Here is a 14,816-nt window from a genome sequence, read left to right on the forward strand (position 1 = left end):
ACGCTCCACCGCGGGAGTGTGCCGGTAGTCTGGGCGGTGCTCGCATTCCCAGTAGAATTGCTCAAGCATCTGTGAAGACATACCAGGCTTGTCCTTATTGGAAGTATCAACGTCGGTAATTCCTTCAGTAGAGGAGGAGGTAAGATTAGGATTTTCATGATTCTCTGCTTTCTGGATAGCGAGGTTTCTGCTACTGATGTAGGCGAAACTGGGAGGTAATGCGAGCAATGAAACCGAACAGGAAGATGATGCGAACTTGCGAGCTCCCGTCGTCATCGCAACTTCGGATCGGACAGGTAAAGGGTCGTCGCGTCGAAGGAGCGAAGTCTAATAAGAAGCAAGGAGCCGAAGAAGCCACTCATGCAATCTTACACCTCCTTCGAAGCAATGAAGCCGAAGTTCGCTACCGAACAGCAACGACGCATCGTCGAGCGTATTTAAAACCCGCTCAAAATGAGCGTGTTTCTAATTCACGCAAAACAGGTCCTATAATACACCCCTAATACTTTTGAGGATTTTCTTTTCTTCCGCTCAAAATTAATCAAACAACCAAATTTAATAAATACATGTATTTATTTTACTTTACACTCCTAATTCAGGCAACCAAACAGCCCCTGAATCTCCAGGGGGGTCCATGTGAGAGAGGATTTTCTTTCATTAGATTTGGGAAGCCCTGATGTCATTTTGGGGATGAAGTGGTTGCAAATCTTGGGAGATATCAAGGTCAACTGATGAGCATTGACGATAGAGTTGGTGGTGGAGGGAAAAAGGATGGTGATCCAAGGAGATGCAGGATTGTCCAGGGCCATGGCATCTCTCAAGTCTATGGTTAGGACCATACAAGAGGTGGGGGGAGAAATTTTGGTAGAACTGAAGAGCTTAGAAGGGATTATAATGGAGAAAGGGGGGGCATTCCTTTTTCAGTACAACCACTCATTCAAAGGTTCAAGGGGGTTTTTCAACCACCCCAGGGCCTAACACTACAGAGGGAGCTGAAACATGCCATCACCTTGAGGTAGGGGGTGTCTCCAATTAGTGTTCGGTTGTATCGCTACCCCCAGATTCAGAAGGACGAGATAGAGAATTTGATCCGTGAAATATTGGAGGTGGCGATCATCAGGCCAAATGTGAGTCCTTTTTTTAGCCTAGTCTTACTGGTCAAGAAGAAGGATGTAAGCTAGAGGTTCTGTGTGGACTACTGAGTCTTGAATAAGGAGATTGTGCCGGACAAGTTCCCCATTCCAGTGATTGATGAGCCACTGGATGAGCTGCATGGAGCAGTAGTGTTTACCAAGATGGATTTGAAGTCGGGTTACCACCAAATCAGGATGAGAGAGGAGGAAGTCCAGAAGATTGCATTCAGGATACATGAGGGGCACTACGAATTCTTAGTGATGTCATTTGGTCTCATCAATGCTCCTACTACTTTCTAGCCCTTATGAACAAGGTATTCCGACCATTCCTCCCGAAGTTTGTATTAGTATTCTTTGACAACATACTAGTGTATAGCAGGTCTGAGTAGGAGCATTTGGAGAATTTGAGGGTGATTTTAGGAGTTCTGCAAGAGCATTAGCTGAGGGACAACCTAAAGAAGTGCAGCTTCGCACAGGCTAGTGTGGAGTACTTAGGGCATGTGGTATCCCAGGAGGGGGTGGCTACTGATCAAACAAAATTGAGGTGATGCAGAAGTGGCCTCTACCTAGGAATCTGATAGAGTTGAGGGGCTTTCAAAGGTTGACTGGTTATTACAGAAGATTCATGAGGGGATACAATACCATAGCTTAGCCCTTGACAGAGAAATTGAAGAAGGATAGAATCTTGTAGGGAGAGGCGGCTACCTAGGCCTTTAAGCGACTAAAAAAGGTCATGATCACAGTACATGTTTTAGCTCTACCAGATCTCAATCAGATCTTTGTGGTGGAGATAGATGCATCAGGATATAGGTTGGGGGCCGTACTCATGCAAAATCACAGATTCATAGCTTACTTCAGCCAGGTGTTGACAACCAGAGCTAGGTTGAAGTCGAAATATGAGAGAGAATTGATGAACATTGTGTTAGCTATTCATAAGTGGCATTCATACTTGTTGGGTCGGCATTTAATCGTCATGATAGACCAAAGGTGCTTGAAATACTTGTTAGAGCAAGCGATGGTGACTGAGACGCATCAAAGGTCGTTGCCCAAACTATTGGGCTATGATTTTGAGATCCAGTATAAACCAGGGTTGAAGAATAAGGCGTCTGATGCTTTATCAAGATGTGTGGGGGAGCTCCAAGAGATGGCCATTTCAGTACCACTAATGGTAGATTGGTGGGCTATCAAAGAAAAAGTATGTATAATGAGAAGCTAATGAAGATTAGGAATTATTTACTAAAGGATGAAAGCAACCACCCAGGCTACTCCCTTGAGCTGGAGAGACTTTTGTACCAAGGGAGGTTTGTGATGCCACGAATCTCGGTTCATATTCCCCATTTGTTATAGGAATTTCATAGGAGCGTGGTTGGAGGCCATTCGGGAGTGCAGAAGACCTACAAAAGGTACGCAACATAATTGTATTGGAAAGGGATGCATAAGGATATGGAGGAGTTGGTAGCTATGTGTGAGATATGCCATAGAAACAAGTACATGGATATGGCTTCAGGGGGATTACTTCAACCCTTAGCTCTTCCAGACAAAATATGGGAGTATGGGAGGAGGTAACTATGAATTTTATAGATGGGCTACCACGATCTGAGGGGTTCACAGTGATTATGGTGGTGGTTGACAGGTTGAGTAAATATATTCATTTCATTCCCTTACGACATCCCTACACAGCCGTTACATTAGTAAAAGCATTCATCAAGGAGGTGGTTAGATTGCATGGTCATAGTCCATAATATCTAATCGAGATAAGGTGTTTCTCAATCAGTTATGGAGGGAGTTGTTCAGGCTATAGGGTATAGTTCTCAAGAGGAGCACTGGCTACCACTCTTAGATAGATGGGCAAACATAGGTAGTCAATAGAAGTTTGGAAACTTGCAATGTTTTGCTTCAGAAACGCCTCGAATGTGGGCCAAGTGGATACCGCGGGCAAAGTATTGGTACAACACGTCTTATCACTCAACTTCTCAGATGACCCAATTCAAAGTGTTATACGGCAGAGATCCCCAACACTTTGTGCATTTTGGGCAGGGGAGCATAACAGTCTCTTCAGTAGAGCAATACTTGGAGGAAATAGATAGGGTGCTAGAGGAGTTGAAGAGGCACCTAATGAGAGCACAGCATGTTATGAAAAAACAGGCAGATGAACACATGAAGGACATCCAGTTCAAATCCTAACTTCACCAAACCACCTACCCAATCATCTGTAACCTCCAAACTGACTGATCCCACCTTATATCGCAAAATCATCGGTTCCCTTCAAAACCTGACTCTCGCTCGACCTAACATCGCTTTTACAGTCAACTAACTATGTCAACACATGCATAAACCTCTTCCTCAACACTCTATTCTCCTCAAAAAGCTCCTCCAATACATCAAAGGTACCATCCATTATGGCATTCCTATCACAAAAGGCCCACTCACATTATCCTCCTCGAAGTGGACTGGGTAGGGGATCCGGACACTCGCCATTCTACATTTGACTACTGTACATTTTTGGGGAACACCTTGATCTCATGGAATATCAAAAAGCAACACACAATTGTCGTTAATCTACATAAGTAGAATATAGGTCTCTATCGGCAGCTACAGCATACCTCATATGGCTCCACCGTCTTCTACATAACTTCGGTATTTCTACTCCTCAACCCACAAACATTCACTGCAACAACACATCCGCTATCGCCCTTGCTAACAATCCGGTTTTCACGTCAAAACCAAACACATTGAAGCCGATCATCACTTCATTCAATATCACATTCACACCAAGGAGATCTGCATACTTCTCATCAGCTCCATAGACCAAGTCGCCGACATCCACACCAAAACGCTACCCACTCGACGTTTTCAAATTCTACGAAACAAGTTGACTGTTCAAACTTACCATCAACTTGCAGGGGTGTATTAACGGTTAACACCACTACCAACATATACAAAGACAGCTCAGCACTACACTCATAACATACAGCAGTACTAGTGGAATACTTGTAACCATAAGATCCTAACAAACCTTTACATCTGCACTGTGCACTTGTAAAGCAGGCATTAGCTAGCACTACCTACATATATATGTAATTTCTGCTACAGTAATGAATTCACTGCTCACTAGTCACTACACACTGTTGCTTCCTTCGACTCGCCTCTGCTAACAGCAGCAGAGATCTCAACTTCTTCAAGTACCAGTTTTTAGGCTAGATTTTCATAAAACATCAATTATAGGTTTTTTGGGCTATAAATACGGACCCTGAGGCAAGAAAAAATTCAATTTATGCATAATGTTTCTCTAAAAACTTATGTTAACGGATCTGAATACTTCCAGCGTGGAGCAAGCCTAGATAATAACTTCCTGTATATAGCTTCCTCCTTGTAACATTATGTGGCATGTAATTTTTTGGTGACTTATATCATTTTCCTATTTCATCTACATGTTTTGTGATTTTTTTGCATGTGAGATTGAGAATTACTTTAGTCTGTTGCACTTTAGTTTTCCTTTCACGAGATGAACCATTATCTTTATGCGGTTTTAGTTTGCTCTTAAATTCTTGGAAGATTTCAGAAATCTGTCCTTTCAAACTATCTTTGGAGTGAGTTTTACATGTTTTATGATTTAAATCAGAAATACAAAGTTTTTTCCCGAAATAAGAATCGGATTTTGAAATTTGATCTTTTGCATGATCTAGTGCATCTCATCCTGAATTTCCTCTAAAAAAATCAATCATATAGTATTTGAGCCAATGATTGCATCATATCAGCTAATAGTGAGAAAAAAATAATTGGACAATTATCAAAACAATAAAATATGCAATGTAAATGACATTAAGTAGGTTATGATTATAAGCTAATACAACCTCACTTTCATGATGTTCAGCATTCTAATCCTACATTCAATGGAAAGTATGGCGGTGAATTTTTTTTCAAAGTACAACGGTGATTTTGATATTTCTTTAACTGTTGCCATTTATTTGATTCCAAAAAATTAAATGTGATTAATCAAAATTTATAGGACAATAATTAGTTTAGCAAATTGTTTCATGTGAAATTAAACCTATATGGTCCAAATATAAACTAAAAGAATGACATTTGACATTTAGTGACAGTTTAAGTAGGTGAACAAAGTGCGGAACAAATTGCATCTGCAAGTGAACAAAGTGCATGCGGTACATTTGAATATTATAATAGGTTTACCGTTTTGTCTCTAAACATCTTTACCTTAAGATTATTTTAAAATGAATTAAGATGCAATTCGTAAAAAAATACTACGAGAAGTTCCATTCAGCTCTTTAAATATTGAGGTATGTTAAAATCATCCTCTTGGGATTGTCACATGGGTTTAATTACCGTAAAAAAATTATTATCATAAACCATAAATCATGTCGAACATAAATTGACACAGGAGTTAAAAATTAATATAAACTCAAAGTTGACCGTGAAATCATATTTGAACAGAAACCTCAGAGATAAAAAGTCAATCTACTGCTGAAAATGAACCCAAACCTATATCAAAACAAGAGCTGAACTTTTTAGTCTGAACTTAATTTGATCATGAGATCAACTATGAATTAAACCTCAGTTAGAAATTGAATTTTAACCTACAGTCATATCTAAATCTAAAATGAAACCTAAAATTTGACAATGATCTTAATTGATAACTTTAAATTTAATGAAGATTGACTCTACTCTAAAAATGAAAATGAAATTTTTAAGATAACAAAAAAAACAAATTTCCGTGAATTCAGATCTAGCATTTTACCAAACAGTCTTACTCATTTTACTTTTGAAACTATCATTAATATATTGTACCTATTATTAAAGGTGGATATCAGAGGTACCTTCATCACTAGCATTGACATTATGTTGCTTCATGCATTAACTTGAATTAAGCACAGTAACTATATCCATATTCGATTGATGAATATCAAACGCTCAATTTATCAGAGTTGATTTTTCAAGTCAGACAGATTTGACATCTGAAGACTTGTACTCATTTGAAATGAATGATTTGAGTTTTGAGCCCAACACGATGACATACTAAGTTTTTATGTTGTTTTAGTTATGTTATTTCTATTTTTAGTTTATTTTTTTATGTAACATGCCTATGAGAATGGTGTATATGAAAAAAGGATCTTTACTCTGGTGTTTTGGCTCCTTCAATTGTTTAGCTTCATAAACTACAAGCAAGTTAATTTCGCACTCATCAAATTCCTTAACTTGTTCCCAATTCCCTAATTCAGTACATGTTTGATTTCAGCCCAAGCCTGTTTTTCCAGAATCATTGTAGTTGGATTGCAATTTTCTAAGATTCCAATTTTTTACCCTTCCATATGAGACTTTCAATTCTTTGGTGTATCCTCTGGTTTTGTCTTGTGCAAAACATGTCTTGCATTCTATAGCAGCTGCCCTTACTTTCCATATTATAGTTGAAACCAGAGCCCTGCATTGGGTACCCATACCCACACCCACCCATGTACCCACCCATACCCATTGGGTATGGGTGGGTATGGGTACGCCCATGGCCTTATTGGTGGGTATGGGTGGGTACTCAACATAAAGGGATAAATCAATTTGCATTAATAATCATCGTATATCTTATATTAATGCAATCATCATTACGTAATGTGCAGCACTTAACCACGCTGTGACTACGATAAATTCTGATATGCTTCTTAAAAGTTTACAACCATAGCAAAAGGGAAACAAGCCTCAAGGCCATCAATCTGTGGCAAACTGCACTCAAAAAGCATGGAATGTGGGTGGGTATAGGTGGGTATGACATCCCGAAAGTCACCATGGGTGGGTGTGGGTGGGTGAAGCCCGTCCGAGTAAAGCATGTGTACCCAATGGGTACCCAACCAGGACCCCATGTAGGGCTTTGGTTGAAACCAGGAGATGCTGTATTGTAGCTTTGCTCATTTACCATTTCAGTTTTGAACTACCTGAAAAACACAGATGAGAAAGCCTAGAAATGGAGGATGATGCGTGCAAATCATCATTAGGTTGCAATTAAGATTCAGCAACAACACAAAAAAAAAGTCAGCATGCTACTCACATTAATAAACAAGAAGTGCATTCACTAAAACTCTGGACTTGCCTAAAGTTTCTTGTTTCTATAACATAAAAAATCAAAGATAATGCAAATTCAAAGGTGCAAAAAAATAATTGAAGTAAAGTATGAAAGACAAATGAAGCAGTTATAATAAATTAAAGAACTAAACATGAACCTGAATTGCTCCAATAAATTCTTCGGGAGAAAATTCAAAATAGTATACTTCATATTGGATATCCGGTTATCACAGAAAGAATCCTGGAAGGAATCATCATTGATGTATACAAAGCGTTTCATTGCTAACTTCAGCACCATATGAAGATTTTACAACCCAAAGGCTATTTGGTGGCAATTAATAGATCAAGATCCATCTAATCAGGAAAAAGAAAAGGAATTTATAATAGAGTCAAAACATTACCATTATTACTTTCAACACAATAATCAGGAAAGAAACAAGTAAAATAGTAACACTGCTGATGCCTATAATAATCTGTAAGATATTTAAAAATGGAATGTAGCATATCTGTAAGTAATTGCTATAGTATTGCAATACAATTTACATATATTTTTAGTTCTGTTGCAAACCTGATCCTTGCTGCAAGAATCCAATATGAACATATGACTTAAATATTTGGTCAAAAATAAACTGCTATTATAGGGCATCAATCTTGGAAATAGACAAGTTGTAGTGCTTAATTTCCTCCCATGTATAGTTAAATGTTTGTGATTTTATGAGATTGTACATGTGAAATATATTACATGGATGTGAACAATATTCCTAGTTTACCTAACTTTTATTTAAGCATTCACATATGCGCATGAATGTTTATATCCATGTATGAATGCATGTTTATATCTATACAATACTATCTCTAATTTTTTAACGGAGAAATCCATCTGGAGAGAAAGATGAGTCATCCAAAATATGATTTCAGGTGGATTTCTAACCTAAAAATTCTATCAGAAAAACAAGAACTGTAAAACTAAAAAAAAAAAACCATTGATGTCATTACTGATGGATTTTCCTCGTGATTGTTGATGAAAGGCTACCAAACGCTTCCAACAGATTTTCAGTCGTGGCGCTATTGATAAAGGAAAAACATTGTAAAAACGATGCCACTGAAAAATCAATTGGCCATTTTCTAAGCTTTCCGATGGATTGTTTGGCCCAAAAACTCTAAAACAAATTTAAAAAAATGAGCGCTAATTCATCTAAAGAAGCAAATTAAAAATAAATTATTCCTTTGAATGGAAGAGAAAATGTTACTAACATGCAAACAATATACCATTAAAAATAAATTGTCATGCAATGGATGAGAAGAATCAATCGAACATAAGGCTTCAAATCAACTGTTGTATTAGCATAGCATTGCGCCATCCCAATTATTAGTAGTAAATTTTGCATGGCAGATATTGGACACTATAAACCATCAAGTTCTATGAATTGTACAAAAGAAAAAAGAAAGGCGGTTTGGTCATAATAAAAGAATGGAAAATGAGTGAGAATATTTACTCATTCATATGCTCATAGCAATTAGCGTCAAAGAATTAATTCTACGAGCAACATTCCACGAGAAATTCCAGAGCGCCCACCGGAAGCTCCTTCTGTTTGGAAACCGGATTTTATGCGGGATTTATGCAGGATATAGTGTAAATCCTACCAAACGGGATCTGAGAATCCCGAAATCTCACGCCGAGATAAATCTGCCCTTAACCTATTTGTATAAACTCCAGGTTTACTAAATCCTGGGGTTCGAAGGATTTACGGAACTGGGACGAAGAAGCGCGCGACAACATTCCACGAGAAATTCCAGAGCGCCCACCGGAAGCTCCTTCTGTTTGGAAACCGGATTTTATGCGGGATTTATGCAGGATATAGTGTAAATCCTACCAAACGGGATCTGAGAATCCCGAAATCTCACGCCGAGATAAATCTGCCCTTAACCTATTTGCGTAAATTCCAGGTTTACTAAATCCTGGGGTTCGGAGGATTTACGGAACTGGGAGGAAGAAGCGCGCGAGAGGCAGAAAGATGCTTACCTGTGCCGCGAGCTACCGTCCTGACATCCGACAGGAGCAACGCCGTTAAAGGGGCCAAGAAACCTCTTTCGACTGCTTCAAAACTCTACTTCCCGCGATGCACGCGTAGGCGAGGCAACGATCCAACGGGAAGGGAACGTCGGAGGAGGAGGCGAAGCACGCGACTCTTCAAAACTCTACCTCATGCGAAGCAGGCGAAGTCAAACGCCAAGGAACTGCGGAGCAGACTAGTCGAAGTGCAGAGAAGAAGCGGACTAGAGGTAAAAACTAAAAAGTAAACACAAACACGTAAATAACATTTAAATATAACACAATATGTTAATAATAACTCATTGAAATAAAATCGAAATAATTAATTAATTAATTAGGTAAGTTAATAATTAAATAGCTAATTAATTTAATAACAGTGAAATAAACTAATTAGTAATTAATAATTTAATTATTAAAAAATAATTTATTAAAACAACACCTAAATAAATAATTAGTACTACGATAAATCATTAATTATATGCTTTAATAATTAACCAAATTTTGAATTATATTATTTATAATTGTAATTTATTGATGGAAATTAAGATTGAAACTAATAAATAATTCATAAAATAATTAGAAGTATAAATGATAGTTATTTTAATTAATAACTAAATAATTAATTATTCAATTATCAATAATGTAATACTTACTAAAATAACAAATAAATAAGTAATTAGATAATTAGTACTCTAATTAACAAGTAATTATTATTTTAAATTTAAATTGCCTTAAATTATGGGTTATATTTGTTAAATAGTTTCATTGGCTTTAACAGGATTTAACAGTTATCTTACCAAAAAGTTTTTGAGGATTTAACATAATCGCGATCTATTAAAATCATATTTACAGAGTTTGTTAAATCCTACTTTTTGGCAAATAACCCCTAATAATCATCGTCGCTCCAAACATATCCCGGGATGTGACACTCAATGCATTCTCTAAAGGCCTCCATCCCTAGCAATCTCTGTCACACGCTACTACCATAGTGCCTTCCTTAGCAACCTTTTCTCCTCGCACATGTCTGTCCCATGATGTCTTCCCCAATGAGCTCTATGGCATGTCGGTCCCCCAATGGCTTCCCTGGTCATGCAAACTCTAATAATTATGCTTGAACCATCATATTCGAACTAACTCATCACCGATCAAGTGATGTCTACCCCAATGCATTCAAACATTTATTTTTATAATGTGTAAACCAAGTTTAAACCACATTTGAATAAATGTTTGAATAAGGTTTGTGATGCCAAATAACTACTAATAATGATCGTGGCTCCAAACAAATCAACAGGAGAAAGTTATAGAGATTAAATGAAAATAAAGAGAAAACACCATGTTAACCTCATTTATGTATGAGGTCACTAGGACCCACGTGCGTTTCTTTTTGGTAACCCAATGATTGGCACATGTCCACTTGACAATCATACAGGTTCTAGTCAAAATCCAATCTAATAATGATCAAATCCAATTCCACTTTTCAATTCAATCTCTAGTCATATTTTCAACCAACTTGCAATCAACCTTCATGTCATATCCAATCAATCTCAGTCATTTATTTGATTATCATTGATGTGGATACTTCAAACTCAATTGTTCAAGTCCAAATATCCAAATTCAAGACTCCCAACCAAATTTCAAGGTTAAGGACCTAGGTCCTGAAACCCTTTCTGGATGATTTTTTATGCTACCTTGAAACTTAATTAAATGACCTCTGATTTAGGGTCTATCAATTGCATATTGTTTAGACATGTCTCTAAGATCAATCCACCAAATTTAAGCTCAATATGAGGCTCCTAACCCCATAAACTGAATTGATTTTCCAAAAGATGCAAAACCTTTAAATATTTACCGTCTATGCCATTAGACTTGTCATCCAGTGGAATTTGACCTTGGAACTCTCCCCAAAGCCTTTAACCACATCCACAACCTCTAATATGACATGTTGATCAGTAATCTACACTTTGTTCGACCCATCTTGGCCCATAGTTGACTAGGGGGACAAAATGGCAAAAATACCCTTTAAGGGAATTTTTTGGCTTTTTTTTTTTTAATTCAACATGGTCTAGCCATATCAAACCTCAAAATATATTCCAATGAATCCTAAATGTCCTCAGGAAAACATTGAACCCAAACACACCCTTTAGTTTGACCTGGTTAACCAAGTCAATCATGGTTAACCAAAGTGGCCCTTAAGGATTTAAACACTCGTTTCAAACCAAAAGAATTTCTCTTAGCTTGAGACCAATTCCATTGAGTTCATATAATCAATTTGAATTCAATGGACCCAACCCTTGAACTTGGTTGACCAAATCAACCAATTTTGACCACACCTTCCATATACCTCAAACCTTTTCAAACCCCTTAACCAAGGCTTTTTCAAATCCATTCAAACCCATGGGATGACCCATTATGTCTCTAGGGAAGCCTCCTTGAGATCCCATGTATTTGGGCTCACTTGGGTTAGCAATTTGGCTTAGCCCAAGTACCCAAAGAGAGGTCTCTCTTGAGCCAAACTCCACTCTAAGTCAAATTGGATCAAACTAATGGTTGCATTAGGTTCTCTATAACCCCTTGCTTATACCCTAGTTAACCCAAGACCTAGCCCTTGGGTCAACTTAGGTTAGGAATTGGGGCTAGCCGAAAGTGATCAAAACCACTAAGGGTTGAGTCATTTCCCAACCTAGGCCTACGTCTAACACACCTACCCAGGTCAGCCCAACCCTTGGGTTGACTTGGTTAAACCCCTAGGCTAGCCCAAAATGGTCAAAACCACTTTGACCTGAGCCCATTTCCTCTACAGTCCACTTCAAGCTGAATTTCCCTTGTATTTGATGTCCCATGACTCAACTTATTTCCCCTACCAAACCCAACCCCATACTCGACCTAGATTGACCCAAATCATGCAAGTTTGGGTCAACCTAAGCCCCATTGTTGAATTGGGCTCTTAATTGAGCCCCTGGTTATGCTCGCCTGATCTTCAACATCCTTTCCAACTCAAACTGACTCAACTTGCGGCTGGAACGAATGGAGAATGAGCTCCGATGGTCCCCCCCCCCCTTTCACGGCGTCGCGAAGCGTTCCCCAAGGCGTGTTCAACTCCTTTGAGCTCGAAATGACTACCGAGGTTTACCCTTCCACTTGGCGGCCATCCAAAGGCATGCCCAGCTGATCCCAGTCATACATGGCCACGGGGCAATTTGAATAGCGCTCCCTCACCCAAAAGTACCCATTGGTTCCCAGTGTTTTGAAATCGATTCACAGAGCCCTCTGAGTAATCATATAGCATTCACTAGCTTCTTAGCCGTCCCTAGCCATCATCATGAGCAAACTCAAATGAAAACTCTTTGCTCTCGGCTCGAACTCCTACCTCATATGATCCTTCGACCGAGATATCTAAAGGAGAAATGTTCGTTATCTCTCCATGAAGCTTCTCAATAGAAAGACCCATTAGTTGGGGTTTATTACACTGTTTCCCGAGCTCCCTAGCTAGGTAGTCCAGGTAAGTGTGAAGTAAACTTTCAATCCAATAGATTTTCACCGTTGAATTGGAAGCTTTCATCGTCCCGATCCTTCCTGTGAAATTTCGAAGGAGTTCACCAGAGGATCTATAGGATCACGCCGTAGAACGTCTATGACTTCGGGTTGAGGTTGAAGATATAATCCTAACAGTTGATTTCAATCAACAATTCGGATTATATCCCGTGATTCCAAAGTCCGTTTAATTGTAACATTCGATAAATGATCCGATGACTATATTTAATTCTTTATTTACATAGCCAGTCGCAATAATTGGCTGGCCAATCGAATGGCGCCCGCATGTAAAATGTTGGATGCTGCGTAAATCTAGATTTAATTTCACAAGAAATTGAGGGAAACTTCAAAAAATAATATCTCCTGATCCACTTTATCAAATTAAGAGTTCTTAGGCTTATTGGAAAGATCTCAGGGAGATCTTCAAAAGCCCCATAGTTCCAAGCCATAATTTTGCACGTGTTTATCTCAATTCCAGTAATTACATTTATTATATTTTGGCATTTGTGGTTAGTCATATGTCTCCAAGGCTTGAAACTTTGTGAGATAAATGTTGGGCGTTTTAAACACATGCCCAAAATTTCTCCCATCTATTTGATGTTTTTAAGGGCACTTTCATGTCAATTTAAGCTTAGGGTTCATGGTTGAACCCCCTAAGTTCAAATTGATGCAATGATCTATCCAATGAGATTTAGGATATGTGATTTTTTATGTTAATTAAGTTTAAGATAGGGACTTTATAACCACTGATTGCACACCCTCCCTTGCCCTAAGTTGTGAGCTAAGATTTTTTTTAAGATAACTTAGTAGTTACCTTAGGTGGTTTGGTTGACCAACTTAGATGAATCAATTTGGGCCCAAATTTAGTGGGCTTGGCCCTTGACTTCAGGTGGAGTCATAGCCCAATTTTCATTGAAATTGGGGCCCATTTGGTCCACTAATTAGGGAACCCAAAATCAATACTTAGATTTGACCTATAACCTTAATTAATTCATATTAAATCCTAAAAATTTACATAAGATCTCTAATTGCCTATAATTGAACCTTGAACTTATAAATTAAAGCCCTTTGATTAGACTTTTGATCTAAGTTTAATTTAATTTTTAAAGAAAACCAATAATTAATTAATTAATTTAATTAAAAATAATTAAAATTTTCAAAAATTCCTTGAACACTTGGAAACATCCCCTTAGGTCATTTCTAACCTTTGAGTGTGATTTTAAGGAGTTTGAGATTGATTTGAATCAAAACTCTAAAATCCCCCTAATTAAATAATTTTAAAATTTTCAAAAATAATCAAACTTTGAATAATCCTAAGTAATTCCCTAAAAATTAAAATCAATAAAACTTAGTGTCATTCTATTCCAATAAAAATATAGTATTTTATAAAAATGTCAAACCTCCAAAATTAAGTCAAAGTCAAAAAGTCAACTTTCCGATTAACTATAGTTCAAAACTAGATTAAAACTTAAAAAAATCACAGTTTAATATAAAAATTTTCAAATTGAGCAAACTTATAATCTAATTACTCATCTTAGGGTTTAATATTTAAGAAAAATACTAAAATTTTAAGAATCAATTTAATTTTAAAGCTCAACTTTTGGCCCCTTAATTAATGTACTTAAATAATCCCAAAATTACAAAAATTCAATAATTCATTTAAAATTCCAGAAAATTTTAATTTGTTTATTCACACCAGTATTCAACATATTTCATTTAAGATTATAAACATTTAATTCTCAACCAATTAAAATTTTGGTTCCTATTTTTAGGAATAACGATCATGCATAAAAGCTTATGAATCATAGAGGATATAAGTTAATGGGTCATACATTAAAATTACAGGAGAGAATAATCGAGCATAGATTACAACATGATACTAATAATTCTCAAAATTAGTTTGGATTAATGCACGTAGGTCTACTATGGAAGCTATACATTTTTTTATAGGTATGATGGAAATTTTTTGAGAGGTATGATGGAGAAGTATAGAGAGAGTAAGCACGATCTACATATGATATTTGTTGATTTTA

At 37.2% G+C, this 14,816-nt stretch overlaps 1 protein-coding gene across 3 annotated transcripts in view; it reads right to left on the minus strand.

Annotated features, from left to right (window-relative positions):
- LOC110101567 (phospholipid-transporting ATPase 2) overlaps nucleotides 1-9,494 on the minus strand; it is an 82,632-nt gene extending 73,138 nt beyond the window's left edge. For 2 of the 3 annotated variants that reach the window (XM_028699027.1, XM_028699026.1), the window contains exons 1-2: nucleotides 9,223-9,494; nucleotides 7,358-7,553 (exon numbers count right to left, since the gene is read on the minus strand). In XM_028699027.1, coding sequence (XP_028554860.1) covers nucleotides 7,358-7,497 — 140 coding nt within the window. In that variant the 5' untranslated portion in view covers nucleotides 7,498-7,553; nucleotides 9,223-9,494. Of the gene's footprint in view, nucleotides 1-7,357; nucleotides 7,554-8,695; nucleotides 8,894-9,222 lie in introns of those variants that run through there. The other variant, XM_020829521.2, reaches the window with a different exon arrangement.
- Between the last annotated feature and the right edge of the window lie 5,322 nt (nucleotides 9,495-14,816).

The sequence above is a fragment of the Dendrobium catenatum genome, unplaced genomic scaffold (assembly GCF_001605985.2).
Source record: "Dendrobium catenatum unplaced genomic scaffold, ASM160598v2 fragScaff_scaffold_1209, whole genome shotgun sequence".
NCBI lineage: Eukaryota > Viridiplantae > Streptophyta > Magnoliopsida > Asparagales > Orchidaceae > Dendrobium > Dendrobium catenatum.